Below are 16,913 nucleotides of genomic sequence, written 5' to 3'. Positions count from 1 at the left end.
TCAACCATACTTACCTGGTGGACGCGCTCCTGCACTCCTGGGTTTCCCTTTGTTCAGGGGCCGTCCAAAATGGCCGTGGTCACCGTTCTCACCATGAGGCCGTGCCCCTACACTCCGGGGTTTCCCTTTGTATAGGGACCCTCCAAAGTGGCTGCTTATGGTGCCATCCTGTTCCCTCACCCGCCAAGGCCCATATGAAAACCAACTCATTTTTTGTGTTCTGTTCCTTTTGTGCTCCTGCCCCTTTCTCCCTGCATCACCTTTTCCCCTTCTCCTTCTATGCTTTCCCCTTTCCCTTCCCCTTCCCTGTCTCTCACCTCCCTCCCCCGACCAGGCACACCTTCCCTTCCAGGAAGTGTGCTGCGGTCCCCTTGCTGTCTGTCTTCCCATGCTAGCTATTACTGCTAATGTGGTGGCTCCCCTTCCGGGGCTAGTCTAACCCCTTCCTCATGCCCGTTGACTGTCCGTTTCCCCTGTCTAAACCCTCACCTGCCTTCCCCAGTCCTCGCTTCTTTCTGTGACCCAGTCTTTCCTTTATGATCAGAGTGAGGCAGCACAGTCCCGCACAAACATGCTCGCTGTTCAATGAGTCTTTCATTCTTTCACAATCTCTCTCTGCACAACCCTCATCGTTGCCTTGCCAGTCCCTTGTCCAGGCCATTGGTTCAAATTTATTTGCTTCCTCCGTGGTGTTAAAGTAATGCTGTTTCTTCTGGTACTTGACCTAGATCCTGGCTGGGAACAGCATACCGTTCTTACACAGGGGCGACTTCGCCTGGTTGAATTCGGCCCCACGTTTTGCTAGATCTGTCCCTATGTCCTGATAAATTCTGATTTTGTGTCCTTCCCAGGTGCTCGCTCTAATCTGACATGCCCACTGCAAGATCCTCTCACGATCCTGATATCAGTGCAGCTTTGCGATGATTGCCCTCGGCTGCTCCCCAGCTTTGGGTTTCGGCCTGAGCGACCTGTGTGCTCTGTCAATCTCTGGGGGGTTGGGGAAGCTGTCTCTCCCGACTTGGTTGCCCAGCATTTGGGCGACCTGGCCCGTCGGATCTCTGCCCTCGATGCCTACCTCACGGCCCACAATCTGAATATTTTGCTGTCAGGACCGGTTTGCTTGGTCCTCGACTTTCCCTTTTTAAGCTCCCCAAGGCCGCCACCAACCGTTTCACTTCTGCTTCCAAGACGACGATTCTGTCGCTCTGGTCCGTTGAGACCTTCCACAGGTTGAGAATCGTCCTCTCCTGAGTCTCTACTTTCTTCCCCAGCGCATTGATTGCCTTTAGCATGCTGGCCATCGCCTCTGTCACCGCCACCTGGATTTCTGTTTTGATCGCATCCTTCATGGTGGGCAGCTCCTTCATAAGGAAGCTCTCCCATCCTTCTCCAGGTGCTGGTGGTTGGGGGGCGTTGTTTATGTTCGGGTCGTTGGTCTCCCTCTCTCCTGGATAGCCGGGGACCCTTCGCCTCGTGGGTTCCCTGTCTCGTCCATCCGCTGCTCATTGTTCTTTCCGCCACTTCTCCCATCTTTTCAGCCCCTCGAGCTCCCGTTTGCTGGCATTCTTTCATGGTTATTCTCCTCTTGCTGTTTGAGGTAGTTTTGTCTTCGGATTTTGGGCAAAATTTGACGAAAGGTGCCCTTTTGGTTTTGGTTTGGATGAGAGCCACCTGATGTGCATCCAGTCAGCATATCACCGTCACCGGAAGTCCCCTTCTGCTGCGACTTTACTTACTTTTGCTTACTGCTACCATTAGGTTCAGGGTGGGCAACACTGAGATTGGAACGTTCCCAGCTTTTTATGTATCAAAGCTCACAAGAACCAGATTTTCAAAATCTCTTGGATTCTAAACACAAAATAACCATCTATGTTTGTCCAGCAGTATGCTGAATGATAACCGAGTTAAATACAGAATGCAAGCCTTGGGAAAAGCTTGGTTCCACATTGGGTTAGACAATTCTAGAACCTGCATTTAAAATCTAACTAATTGAGGGAATGGAAATCTCCTTCGCCTGCCAGCTGTAAGGGTCCTATGCCAGACTCACTTGCATTCTTGGTAGACCTGGGCTTGCAGCACAAAATGCTGCATGATTTGACTTTGGCACCCTTACCCAGCGAGGCTGACGTGAGGAGTGTTCTTTAAATATAAAGTTCTACTCTGCTGTAGGTGAGATTCTTCTGAGGTTGGGACTGAGGTATGTTGTTGGGCAGAATAGAAGGAGCTTTACAGTGCATTGGATGACACATTTGCCCCTTTTCCCCACAGCTGAGTGAGATTGCCAATCAGTGTTAGATTAAGGTCAGTTTTGAGCTGTGCAGCCAAGAACAGGATGGGCAGAAACATAAAATCACTTCTTCTTATAAGCTAATTTGTCTGGATGAGATTTAAACTCTAATGTCTCAATGCTGAATGGCCCATATTGAAATTCAAATTTCCCAATGCCTGCAGGTTAAATTTGAAAAGATAAAGTTTCTGAAAGGTAAATTGTTCTTCAGACCGACAGTGATTCATTCATATTTTACAGGAGCAGTGGGACTGAAGCCTCCCAGCAACCCAGTTCGGCTTTACCTGTGCTGACTCTTCAACCAGATGTAGATCAGACACAGATGTTTGTTACATCGCTCACTCCCCTATTGATCCAGATTGATCCTTCTGGGTCACCTCGGGCTCCGACATTGCAGGAATGCGCAATCATCGTCCGGCACTTGCACAACACCAGCAGCCTACAGTCTCAAGAGGTAAGAATGTGATGTATTTTTTTCTTTTGTTAAAATTTAGAATACTCAATTTTTTCTTTTAACCAATTAAGAGGCAATTTAGTGTGGCCAATCGACCTACCCTGCACATCTTTGGGTTCTGGGACTGAGACCCATGCAGACACAGGGAGAATGTGCAAACCCCACATGGACAGTGACCCGAGGCCGGGATCGAACTTGAGTCCTTGGCGCTGTGAGGCAGCAGTACTAACCACTGTGTCACCGTGCCGCAACAATGTCATGTCTGATGAGCTTTCAAACCTGATATTCTCCTAGGATTCAGCATCACTGCACACTCCTGTGAGAGGACCTTATGTTATTACGACTCAGAGTGCACCGTTACCTTCTATCTTGGTAACTGCAGCTCACTGGAGTATGTCACACCACACTACATGATATGCTCATTCTCAGTAGACCGATCACTATTGCACTGAGGCTCGAGCTGTAAGCAAGTGGACAACTTAACTTAAAAAATTTTAAATTTAGAATATGCAAATTTTTTTTTCCAATGAAGTGGCAACTAAATGTTGCCAATCCACCTTTCCTGCACATCTTTGGGTTGTGGGGGTGAGACCTGTGCAAACTCAACACGGACAGTGACCTGGGGCCAGGATTGAATCCGGGTCCTCAGCACTGTGAGACAGCAGTGCTAACCACTACGCCACCATGCCACCAACTTTAAACCGATAAATGAACAGCAGTGACAAACTTTACTATTTTATGGATTGTATCTATATCTACAGTTAACTTATTAGTTAGGAATTGAATTTGGGACTCATTTAGACAGGGATTGAGTCTGGGACTGTCTGGTACAGCCTTATTTTACCAACTAGACCAACAGGACTTTGATTATTTGTTGAAAGGAGGGACATGTTGCTAAAAGTTTTTCATTTAACACTCATCAGGCCAAATGCAAGAATGCCAATTTCAAATAATCACAACAATTCAATAATAGTGATTGTTTGAAATTTGGTATTCTTGTGTTTGCTCTGGTGAGTGCAAGATGAAAAACTTCAGCAACATGTCTCCCTTTTCAGCAATCATTTCCGTAGGGCAAAATGATTATTATATTTGTATAAAGTTGCATATCAATTCATGCAGCAGCAGTGTAGTCTCACTGATAGTTACATTAGCATCATCCAAACCTAAATCCTCCTCTGGCTGCTTTATAAATGGTCTTTACTGGAAGACAGGAGTGCAGCAGGCTCCTAGGGGCAGGGAATGAATAAATGTGGTAGCCTCTGACTCTGTTCCTGTATTACCCCATTGTTTGTATAATTATCCACATTCAACTATCCCTATTAGCTCCTACGTTTGAAGACGAGTTTGAAAGATCTGTTATACTCCAACAAATGGACTCCGGATGCCTACCTCCTCGCCAAGGCTTACCTAGCTGATCTGAGCCAGTGAGTGGAGTTTATTACAGTCTTGTGGGGAGTACAATACTGTTTTGTAATTGAAGTAGAAATAGAGGGAGACTCCCTTAGCATCAAATAGGGCAACTGTGAATCAACTCCTGGACTATGTTTTACCTCACATGTAATTTTCTAATTCTACTAAAGGCTTATTTTTCACATGGTCATGTAGCTTCTGAATCAAAAGTTAACAGCTTTTGTTATCATATTAGAACAAAAGAACATAAGAACTAGGAGCAGGAGTAGGCCATCTGGCCCCTCGAGCCTGCTCCGCCATTCAATGAGATCATGGCTGATCTTTTGTGGACTCAGCTCCACTTTCAGGCCCGAACACCATAACCCTTAATCCCTTTATTCTTCAAAAAACTATCTATCTTTACCTTAAAGACTTTTAATGAAGGAGCCTCAACTGCTTCACTGGGCAAGGAATTCCATAGATTCACAACCCTTTGGGTGAAGAAGTTCCTCCTAAACTCAGTCCTAAATCTACTTCCCCTTATTTTGAGGCTATGTCCCCTAGTTCTGCTTTCACCCGCCAGTGGAAACAACCTGCCCACATCTATCCTATCTATTCCCTTCATAATTTTAAATGTTTCTATAAGATCATCCCTTATCCTTCTAAATTCCAACGAGTACAGTCCCAGTCTACTCAACCTCTCCTTGTAATCCAACCCCTACAGCTCTGGGATTAACCTAGTGAATCTCCTCTGCACATCTTCCAGTGCCAGTACGTCCTTTCTCAAGTAAGGAGACCAAAACTGAACACAATACTCCAGGTGTGGCCTCACTAACACCTTATACAATTGCAGCATAACCTCCCTAGTCTTAAACTCCATCCCTCTAGCAATTAAGGACAAAATTCCATTTGCCTTCTTAATCACCTGTTGCACCTGTAAACCAACTTTCTGTGACTCATGCACTAGCACACCCAGGTCTCTCTGCACAGCAGCATGCTTTAATATTTTATCGTTTAAATAATAATCCCGTTTGCTGTTATTCCTACCAAAATTCTTAGTTTCAGGGAAAGTTCTGTAAAAGTCTCCAGTGTTGCATTTTGCGACCTTGCAGCCCAAGAACCCCTTTCTGCCAGGAAATCCTATGTATATTTGATGGGAGGTCACATAATGGTAATGTGATGGACTAAAGGAAAATAATTGGAATCTTTTGTCCCCAGTAAGAACTGTTCAGGGTGGAATACTAGTAAAATAATGAAGTATTTGAAATAGTTCGAGGCAAGTAGTTGTCTCAAGGTTTAACTTTGTCTTTTCTCCCAGAGAACGGGATGTTGTGCAGCTGCCTAGAGTGCCTTTGAAAGAACCACCTAAAAAACTGTAAGTTTACTGAACATTATAGTATCAACCTGCATCCCTTGCATCTGTACTGGCAAACAAAGAAAGCTCTAAAATACCATGAGATAGCTGAGGCAGATTTCCCATTTTATGTGTAACACTGATCAAAGTCATAACCCAGACTAGGCAGATTTAACACAGACAGGGAATTGAAGAGTAACACAAAGAGCCGGGCTGAAATACCTTGACTACAGCCTGATTCAACGTGTGCTGGAGGCTGCATTGCTGATCCAATGTACATCGGCAAGAAAGGAGTTTGATAATCTGGGGAGTGAATAGGTGACAGGAGCTATGATATGATGTTTGCCTTTATGTATGGCAATGTGAAGCCCTGCCACACACCATCAGTCCTCCTACGTAGAGTGATCCTGCTCCCTCGCAGCCCTGACAAGCTCCCACTCCTGATGCCCCGCTACTGTTTGGTGTTTGTTGAGCTCCTCCCATGAGTATTTCAGCACACTCAGCCTAGCATACTTGATTGCTTTTGGAGCTGCCCGGTTGTCATTATTCTGCTGCCTTGGTGCTGCAGCATCATCCGCATTTCCTTAGCCCAATTTCAATCCTGAGAGTTGGACTGAGTGTCCAATGGATGGTTTCCCATGTTGCAGCCGTGGGGGTGGGTAGCTTGGGCAGAAGTTGAAGTGATGTGTGGGGATAGTTAAAAGGAAATTAATCAAATACAAAAGAAACCCTGTCCATGTGTTGGTAAAATTCCATTTACAGGGATTTAGTGTTGGGGTACTCATTGCCCAGATTGAAGGGGTTCATGTTGCCATCACAGACCATGGGCAGGATTCTCCGTTTCTGAGGCTAGGTGTTGATGCCAATGCAGAACCCCCGGACTTCCACGACAGCAAAACTGGTGCTGCACCGTGACCGATTCTGCTATAGTTAAGGAGCTAGCACCGGTGCGCCATGTGGAACACAATCGATTCTGATCAGAAACAGTGTGGGATTCGTCGGTTTTGCGGTTGACACTCAGGAGGCTGACAAGTTGCAGCCGCATATACAGACTTCACTCCCCACACACACCATCCCAGCCAACAAGATGGCAGTAAGGAGAGCGGCATCAAGGTTTGCGGACGCAGAGTTCGAGCCCCTCTTGGATGCCATTGAGGAGAGAATGACCCTATCCCCCAGCCTGGGTGCAGGTGGCAGAGGCGGTCAGCATCATGGGCAACGTAGTCCGCACTGGCCAACAGTACCGTTTAAAAACTGCACAACCTCCTGAGGGCGGCGAGGGTGAGTAGGCTGCACTGTTATCTGCACTAACCCCGTCCAACACACCTGAAACCCTACTCCAACCTTCCCCCACCACCACCAAACTACCCAGAGGGTGGCCGAACCCTGCCCCACATGCCAGCACCCATACCGGCCACATGGCCTTGTGTCCTGCCACTGAGGCCACCCGCTACCCACCGCCTGTGGTAAACCACTGTTACACCTGTATTAGGTGATGTAAGGTAGGACCTGTACTACAGGTTCGCCGGTAGCCCATGCCTGCTGACTCCGCCCAATAGGAGGAGCGTGTCCTCTATTCAGCAGCCATTTCGCCAGCTGCTGTGGGAGGCCACACATCTTACTGCAATAAAGCCTCAGTTGTATCCAACCTTAGTCTTTGTACAATTGATCGTGCATCCCCCCCCCCCCCCCCAACCGTCCCCACCACCATCAACCCAGGGAATCGATGGCACCGTGTGATGGAATGGTGGAGCGGGTTGTCATCATCCTCCACTAATCCATGGACCAGACCCGCAGTTACTGCCAACACAGATCCCACACCCCGTAGTGCGGCAGGTATGTATCATGGAGGGGGTTGCAGGCGGCAGATGGGGGTGGCCACTGGGGAGGTGGGATCGTGTCTGTACCCCGGGCCAGTCTCGCCACTCAAATTGGTGAACCTAGAGGCAATCGGAGAGTCTGGTGCGTGTTTGCCCTGACGCACACGTCGTGCGGCCTCCCTCACCTGCCTGGGCCCCTTGTCTAGCCAATCCTCACCCTCTCCACCACCTCCTCCTTCAGCACGCCGCCCCGCTGATGCACAATGTTGTGGAGGACTCAGCAGGCTGCCATGATGCAGGAACCCTCTCAACATCATACTGGATGGCCCCTCCAGAACAGTCCATGTACCTGAACCGTATCTACAGGAGGACGAAGCGCCGCTTAATCACGCTCTTGGTCGCTGTATGGATGTTGTTGTAGCGGGTCTCTGGCCTCCGGATCAGTGTCATCAGCCACGACCGCTGTGACCCATGAACGAACTCTCCAGCTGCGTGGGGACATCTCAAACATGTCGGGAATTGTCGAATGTCCATGATGAAGGCTCATGGCAGCCACCCAGGCCGACATCGCACGGGTGGCGTCAGCGGTCGAGGCAATGGGTGAAACGGTTTCGGCCATGGGTCAGGTTCTGCAAGGCGTTGGGCTTAATGTGCACGCGTTATCCTCGGCCCTGGAGAGGGCTTCCCTCTCACAGGCAGCAATGCGCCAGAGCTAAAACGACATTGCCGGCATGCTACGGGCCCTGGCCGAGTCTCACCAGGCCATGGCCCAGTCCCAGCACGCCATGGCACAGTCCCAGCAGTCAGTCGCGGAGAGCATCGACCGCCTGACACACGTCGCGCACTCACAGGTTGAGGTCGCACAGTCCCTGGCGGGAATGTCTCACTCCCTGGACTCCGTCTCAGCGAACCTTCGGACCCTGGTCGATACGGTTGCAGGCCTCCAGGACTGGCAGCGCCAGGTGTCGGTGGGGCGACAGGGCACCTCCCCGCTCGCACCTCCGTCCCACAGTGAGGCCCGGGGGCCACCGGGCTCCCCGAGGGAGGAGGAGGTTCTGGGGCCCATCCCATTAAGTCCATCACGGGACGTCCCTGAATGCTCGGCCTCCTCCCGTCCCATCCCTGGTGCATTGGGTGGGCAGCGGGCAGAGCAGGGTGGCACCACGTCATCCGAAATGCCCGCGGAGCAGCCTGGCCCATCAAGGCTGGGTCGCCCCAGGAAACGAGTGCCGACGGGGAGACATGTCACGGCGTGATTCTCAGCAGTCCGCCTCCACTCCTGCTGTACCATCTGCGGATTCACTTAGATGTAGTGGTAGGGTCCGTAAGGCAATGGAGAGGGACACATAGTAAGTTGGCACAGGTGAAGGGCACAGTTTAGTTGTAGGGGCTAGGGCATCTGTACATAATATTCACCATTAAACTCACTGTTGCACCTAACGTGTAAGACTCTGTGATTTTTCCGTTGCCACGGGGATCGTGATGGTGACTGAGTGTCGCTGGGGTTGACGAGCGGTGAAACTTCAGTGCCGTCCCTTCCCCCCACCCCCTCCCACAGCTACCCCACGCGGGCACGTGATGGAGTGTCCCTGATGAACTCAGCGACCACCGAGATGGATGGTTCAGCTATTGCCATGGGTCAGACTTTGTTTAACGATTCTGAACTCACAGCTCATCGCAGAGCAGGCTGTCATCATTCAACATGGCACTGATCACACCCGCTGACACAGCCATCAATGTCGTGCCATACCGTTGTGCCGCAGTGGTAAGGGTGATCTTGAAGTGGAGCAGTGTACGCAGAGTGGGTGGGGTGGGAGTTGTGTGCTGACCGTCTGCACGACTGGCGATGCAGGTGGTAGTGTTCAGCGGTGCCATCGCCCGCGGTGCGTGAATCTTGCTGCCACCAAGGCGTTGCGTGCCCGCTGTCCTCGCCGGTGCCGTCGTGCAGCCTCCTGGACATTACCAGCACCCGGGTAGTGTCTGTGTGCTGCGCCCGACGCACCACCAACCTCCTCCACCTCCTCCGTCTCCGTGTTGGCACCACTGCCAGTGGCTTCTCCCTCCGACTCCTCCAGGGCATTTCCCCTCTGCATCGCGATGTTGTGCAGCGCACAGCAGACCACGACAAGGCGAGCGACCCTCTCAGGCTGGTACTGCAGGGCCCCTCCGGAGCGGTCCAGGCACCTGAATCGCATTTTCAGGAGACCAAAGCAGCGCTCCACCACACCCCTGGTTGCTGCATGGGCCTCATTGTAAAGCGTCTCCGTGTTGGTCTGAGGCCCCCGTATGGGCGTCATCAGCCAAGACCTCAGTGGATAACCCCTGTCGCCCAGCAACCAGCCCCTCAGCCGGGGGGCCGTCCCTCAAACAAAGCAGGGATGAAAGACTGCGCAAGATTGTACGCATCATGCACACTTCCAGGGAACGTTGCACACACGTGCATGATCTTCATGTGGGGATCGCATACCACCTGGATGTACATGGAGTATGTCCTCCTCCTGTTTGTGAGCACTTCCCTGTTGCCTGCAGGCGGGCGCATGGGGACGTGAACACAATCAATGACCCCCTGGATCATCAGTATCCCGGCCATGTTGGCAATCCACGGGCTCATGCTTCTAGATTTGCTTGGTCCTCGGGAAAGGTGATGTAGCGGTCGGCGATGGCATACAGGGCGTCGGTCACATCCCAGATGCACCTGTGCACCGATGCCTGCGAGATCCCTGATAGGTCCACCCTTGGAGACTGGAAGGAGCCGGTTGCATAAAAGTTAAGTGCCACCGTCACCTTGACGGCAACCGGGATCGCGTGTCATCCACCCGTTCAACGTGGGGCAAGGTGCGCCACGAGGTGACAGATATGTGCGACCGTCTCTCTGCTGAACCGGAGTCCCCTCCTGCAGGTGATGTCCGGCATTGTCTCGAAAAAGATCCGGCCACGATACAGCCTAGGCCTCGTCGCCTCTGACACCCTGGCTCCACCATCAATGTCTCCTCCCCCTCCTCCTCCTCTTTTCCCCCCCCACCATGCTGCTCGGCAACGGGCCACTCCGCGGCCATTCCCTCTGCTGCTGCAGCTGCCCCTGCATCCACTGTGGGATGTGGCTGTGGACGCTGCTGGATGTCCAACTGCAGTGCTGCGGCCCCAACCGCTGCGCTGAACATAGCTGTTCGGCTAGAATACATTATTGTCACCTACAGAAGGGTGGTGGGGGGCAGAGAAACAACATGTTAGACGGAGGTTAGTCGACACCTCGGCAGCTGCCTGCCACAGGATACCTGTGTGTCCCGGTGGCCTGGTCGCGCTGCTGACACGCGGCCAGACTAACCCCTTGTCTCTTTCTGCATCCAACAGGCAGCTAACGACACGTCTTCCTCACCGGTGCGTCAGTGGGCTGTGGCCATCAGCCACAGGGCAACCAGCGGCCGTGTCCTCGTGACCGTCCTGCCATGGCAGGGCGGCTGACATGTTGCATCCGGGGGTGGACGACCCACTCCACTCACTCCCTCTTCCCACCCCCCACTTCTCCCTCTCTCCCCCCACCCACTTCTCCCCTTCTCTCCCCCCACCCACTTCTCCCCTTCTCTCCCCCCACCCACTTCTCCCCTTCTCTCCCCCACCCACTTCTCCCCTTCTCTCCCCCCACCCACTTCTCTCCCCCCACCCACTTCTCCCCTTTTCTCCCCCCCACTTCTCCCTCTCTTCCCCCCCACTACTCGCTCTCCCCCCCCACTTCTCCCTCTTCTCCCCCTCCCCTCCCCCTCCCACTTCTCCCCCTCCCCTCCCCCTCCCACTTCTCCCTTTCCCCCCTCCCACTTCTCCCTCTCTCCCTCCCACTTCTCCCTCTCTCCCTCCCACTTCTCCCTCTCCCTCCCACTTCTCCCTCTCCCTCCCACTTCTCCCTCTCCCTCCCACTTCTCCCTCTCCCTCCCACTTCTCCCTCTCCCCCTCCCACTTCTCCCTCTCCCACTGGCCGCAGCGTTCTCGGGGATGCCTTCCCTAGTTTGCGGAGACTCCGGGATGGTCCACTCACCTCCTCACTCCTCGTCAGCCAGCACGACTGGCTGGCGACTTTAAAAAGCAGGTGTGGAGGCCGGGACGTTGAGTGTCTTTAAGACAGAAATTGATAAATTCTTGATTTCTCGAGGAATTAAGGGCTATGGGGAGAGAGCGGGTAAATGGAGTTGAAATCAACCATGATTGAATGGTGGAGTGGACTCAATGGGCCGAATGGTCTTACTTCCGCTCCTATGTCTTATGGTCTTATGGACGGCGACGCTGTGACCTGGCGTCACGACGTCGGGACTTCGGCCCATCCGGGCCGGAGAATAGCGGGGGTGCCGGAGAATCGCCATTTTGGCTGCATCGGGCGATTCTCTGTGTTTTTGCACGCGAATCACGAAAGCACATGTATTGGGAGAATAGCGGGAGCGCGTCGGACCGGCGTCGCGTGAAAAACTGGCGCCCCGCTATTCTCCCAACCGGCGTGACATTGAAGAATCGCGCCCTAAGTGTGGGAAACATAAACCTGAGGGCAGTAGGATCTGATAACTAATGGTGTTCTGTTCAATGTCTGCTGGCTCCTCTCCGGGAAAGCATGCTGAGACACATTCCTTAGGCACCGAACAACTTCCTTATCTCACCCCAGTTTCCTGCATGGGTCCAGACAGGCTATCCTACCACAGGGGGAAGCACAATCAAACCCAAACTTGTTTCCAGCCTCACAAGTGTACTGTCCAGGTGGTGGTCTTCGGTGATCAGTAGCAAGAACAAGGGCTGGTCTATGTATCTTCTCTAGCCCCAAAGGAATATAATATCTAGGCTGCAATCAGATCAGGAATTAGATTGTTAGTTTCAGATCCGAGTGTGTAATGTTATCCTGCAAGTGCTGGTGTTGGATTTTTATAGAATAGACCATATCTCCAGATTGCCCATCAGTGGAGGTATTTATTATAGATTACAGCACAGAAATAAGCCACTCTTTATTTTTAAATCTTTATTGTCACAAGTAGGCTTACATTAACACTGCAGTGCAGTTACTGTGAAAAGCCCCTAGTCGCCACATTCCGTTGCCTTTTCGGGAACACAGAGGGAGAATTCAGAATATCCAAATTACCTAACAGTACGTCTTTTGGTAGGCAATCGGAGCATCCGGAGGAAACCCATATAGACACGGGGAGAACGTGCAGACTCTGCACAGACAGTGACCCAAGCCGGGAATCAAATCTGGGACCCTGGTGCTGTGAAGCCACAATGCTAACCACTATGCTACTGTGCTGCTGTGTCCATGCTGCCTCTCCAAGAACATCTGAACTAGTCCCACCTTTTTCCCAACAGCCGTGCAATCTTTTTCTTTTCAGATAATTTTCCAATTGCCTTTAGTAAACCACGTTTGACGTTGCCTCCAGCACTCTCGGCCATGCATTCCAGATTCCAATAGCTCGCTATGTGCAAAATGTTCCTCATGTCGTCTGTGGTTCTTTGCCAATCGCTGTAAATTGGTGTTGTCTTGTTCCCGATCCTTCTGACAGTGGGAGTAGTTTCTTCCTTTTCTACACTGTCCATACCCAGAACTGAAGTGTCTCAACCCCAGAACCATTCTCTTATGTTTTCTTCAGTCTCTCCACATCCTTTCTGAAGTGTGGGACAATATTAGAATGGAGGCTAACTGAACTAATTCACCATGACTTCCTTGTTTTTGTATTCTCTGCCTGTATTTATAAAGCCTGGACACAGCATGCCTTATTAACCACTTTCTCGATCTGCCCCACCACCTTCAGTGATTTGTGCACATTTACCCCCAGGTCCTTAGTGCAGCCACTTTAGAACTGTACCCTTTGGGTTTTTTCCCCCCCTTTTCTTCCCACCAAAATATATCACTTCATATTCCTCTTCACATTCCACTAGCCTGCCGATGTCTGTGCAGGTCTATCATTATCCTCACAGCGTTTTGAAGTTTGATATCATGTTCAAATTGAGTGCCCTGTACACCCAAGTCTAGGCTATTCATACAGATTAAGGAAAGCAGTGGCCGCAAAATCAACTCCAGGAGAACTCCATTGTGTACCTTCCTTCAGTCCAAAAAATTACCATTTACCTCTTCTTGTCACTCCACCAACTTTGCTCTCGCGCTGCCACTGTACCTTTTATTTTTTTAAAAATGTAAAGTGCCCAATTATTTTCTTCCACTTAAGGGGTAATTTAATGTAACTAATTCTCGTAACCTGTACATCTTTGGGTTGTGGGGGTGAGACCCACGCAGACACGGGGAGAATGTGCAAACTCCACACGGACTGTGACCCGGGGCTGGGATTGGACCCAGGTCCTCAGTGCTGTGAGGCAAGTGCTAACCACCATGCCGCCCCACTGTCCCTTTTAATCCATGGGTTTTGCTGACAGGCCTGATATAAGGCATTTCATAAAATCGTTTTGAAGTTCATGTATACCACATCAACAGCAATACCCTAATCAACCATCTCTGCTACCTCATTTAAAAACGTTTTTGAAACATGATTTGCCTTTTCCCTAATTAATCCATATTTGTCCAAATGAATTAATTTTGTTCCATAGAATTCCTACAGTGCAGGAGGTGGTCATCAAGTCTGCACCGACCCTCTGAAAGAGCACCCAACCTAGGTCATCTCCCCTACCGATCCCATAAGTCCATTATCCCACCTAACCTGCACATTTTGAACTGTGGGAGGAAACATGAGCACCCGGAGGAACCCATGGGGAGTATATGCAAACTCCACCCACCTGATTAGCATTTCTAAAAACGTTTCCCCACAACTGACTAGCCTGTAGTTTCTGGGTTTATCTTTAATTCTCCAGTCTGTTCACATCACACTGACTCTCTCTAGGTAGACTGAAAAATAACAGTCAGTGCATCCACAATCTCTTATTTCACTTTCTATCCTTGGATTCATCTCCTTCGATTTTGGTGACTTAGCAATTTTAAGTAAAGGCAACCTTTCAAACATCTCTAGCAATTTTAAGCCCATCCAGATTCTCAATTCCCTCATCTTTCACTCCAATTTTAGCAGTATCCTTTAGTACTATGACCCCTAAATGACCCTACTCCACCTTTTTAATATTTAGATGCCTGTAGACTGCTCAATGCTATTTTATGTTAGCTGCCAGTCTCATTTCTTTGTAGCTCTTATTTCTTTTTCACTTCCCCTCAATATTGCACCTGGTTCTTTGTATCATGCACCTGACATCAATCATATGCACCCATTTATAACTTCACATGACTCTCTCATGTCATCCAGGGAGCTCTCTCTCATGTCATCCAGGGAGCTCTGGTTTTCCTACCACCCTCCTCATGGGAATGTACCTCGACTTAACCCAAATTATCTTCTCTGTACCTCGACTTAACCCAAATTATCTTCTCTTTAACAACAGCCATCGTCTCCCAATCTTTGACTCCATTTTATCTGGACCAGATCCATTCTCACCCATTGAAATTTGTCCTCCTTCAGTTAATTATCTGGATTGCTTCTTATCCTTTTCCTGAATCAATTCTATGATGTCCTCTAAATCTTCCCCCCTGCCATGCCCCACTTTTTTCCCCAGAAGCAGTTTCAGAAACTAACTGATTTAGGAGATTCTCCTGAATACACTGTAGAAACTGCTCCCCCTCTCTGCCCTTTATGCTATTACTAGTCCAGGCTATGTTCGGGTAATTAAAATCTCCCATTATAACTACTATGTTTTTAGACCTCTCTATAATTTCTTGCAAATTTGTTCCTCTATATTTTTCTGACTAGTTGGTGCCTCTAGACCCAGAAGTGTAATGGTACCTCTTAACTCTAACCAAATAGATTCTGTCCTTACCTCCTCCTGGGATATCCTCTCTGTCCGGCATTGTAATGTTTTTAATCAATACCCTCCTTTCCCTATCTTTCCTGAACCCCAAATGTTTAAATGCTGCTCCTGCTCTTTTTGAAACCAAGCCTCCATTATTTCCACAGCAGCATCTTTACATGTGTGTTTTTTTTAACCACCTTCCATGCATAGTAAACCCAATTTAGATCTTCTTGTATTGTCCCTGACATATAGGGCTTGGCTCTCCACCCCATCACATTTCAGGTTCATCACCCGGCGGGATTCTCCGTTACGCCGGCCGGTCAATGGGGTTTCCCATTGTGGGGCAGCCCCTCGCCATCAGGAAACCCCCAGGCTGCCGGCAAAATGGAGCATCCTGCCACCGGCGGAGAATCCAACCCATAGTTTGTGTGTGAGATATTGATGCAAAGTATACTCGCGTACCAAGGAACTCTGCAGGAGGCCACAGGCAACTCACCATGACTTGTTTTTTTACCATCCCCAGAAAGACAAGGTTGGAAGTCCCTAGTGTCTATATTTACATGACCTGTTTCTGTGCTGTGAATCTATATGCTTCCTGGTGCACCTGGACCGTGGAAATATACCTATGAAAACAAAGTTTAGTTAATTGGAAGATTGCAGATCCTGTGATTAGTACTGAGCTAGGCATTGAATGTTGTTTTTAACCTACCCTCAGACTTGTGCTCTCACTCTGTAGGCCTGAAACCGTGCTGCCCACAGCAGACCGAGTCATTCTCCCTGCGTTGAAGCAGACAGTAGGGAATCGAGCCACAGAGCGACAGAGGCGACTGCAGGCTGTGCAGAAGAACCGCTATCGGAAGGTTCTGCTGTAGCACTCTCACAGAAGGTCTATGATCACTAGATTTATATCTGCACTTAATAATCTGAAGCACATGCACTCTGTGAACTTTGGCGTGAATGGACTGACTGTGCATTTGTTTGACAGGGGAACCTGCTTTACTATGCATTAAAATATTCCTTAAACTATTCCTGCATCCTATCTTCTACATAAATACCTATGGGCGAGGGGGACTGATGATATGCAGCCTCCTGTAAGCAGGTACATGGTTCTAGCAGCCATTAAGGAGCCCTGGTGGTCTGGCCTATCTGGCAGCTTGGCCTGTGGGAACAAATGCTGGCCAGACCCTGATCACGATTCCATGGAAACCAGCCTGGTTAGAGCTGGGCACTTGGAATGTAGCCGCAGCTTTCAGAGGGACAGCTGTGAGATTATCCAATACTCCAGCAGTGGTCTGCAGTCATTCTGGATTACGTGCTGCTCAAAACCAGGTTCCCTTTTAAAGGGAAGAACATATTTTCGTCATTACTCCCATTCTGAAAGTTTGCTCTATTCCTGAAGGGTGGCTGACTACCACTGAGCAATTGATGCTTCTGCTGCAGTAAGAAGCTGAGGTTCGGAGACTCTCCTGGAATTGGTGTACAGGGAATAATTCCACATGCAGGTCAGTGGGTGATTACAGGTGCAAATTTCCCCATTAAACAATAGGTGATTACAAAAATACATTCAGTCAATGGGTGACTTTGGAGACGTGGCTGCAAGATGGTAGAGAATGGGATCTACATATACCAGGTGATAATGATATACACAGACGCTGGGGAACTTGGTAGGGTAATTATAGCCATAATGATTATTAATTAAATCTATTCAGATAGAGGGAATATGAGGTAAATAGTGACCTCCCGTACCAGCCTCCCCGAACAGGCGCCGGAATGTGGCGACTAGGGGCTTTTCACAGTAACTTC

General features: G+C 49.8%; 1 protein-coding gene across 4 annotated transcripts in view; it reads left to right on the top strand.

Annotated features, from left to right (window-relative positions):
* The window catches only part of si:ch211-222n4.2 (uncharacterized protein LOC101885505 homolog), a 57,738-nt gene extending 41,602 nt beyond the window's left edge, over positions 1 to 16,136 (top strand). For all 4 annotated transcript variants that reach the window (XM_038793909.1, XM_038793899.1, XM_038793880.1 and 1 more), the window contains 4 exons: positions 2,528 to 2,741; positions 4,065 to 4,165; positions 5,449 to 5,505; positions 15,847 to 16,136. In XM_038793909.1, the coding sequence (XP_038649837.1) occupies positions 2,528 to 2,741; positions 4,065 to 4,165; positions 5,449 to 5,505; positions 15,847 to 15,982 (508 nt within the window). In that variant the 3' untranslated portion in view covers positions 15,983 to 16,136. The remainder of the gene's footprint in view (positions 1 to 2,527; positions 2,742 to 4,064; positions 4,166 to 5,448; positions 5,506 to 15,846) is intronic.
* Positions 16,137 to 16,913: the final 777 nt, after the last annotated feature.

The sequence above is a fragment of the Scyliorhinus canicula genome, chromosome 1 (assembly GCF_902713615.1).
Source record: "Scyliorhinus canicula chromosome 1, sScyCan1.1, whole genome shotgun sequence".
In the NCBI taxonomy this organism is placed as follows: Eukaryota; Metazoa; Chordata; class Chondrichthyes; order Carcharhiniformes; family Scyliorhinidae; genus Scyliorhinus; species Scyliorhinus canicula.
Note: the sequence above shows the minus strand (reverse complement) of the source record. Positions and strands in the feature narration are given on the sequence as shown.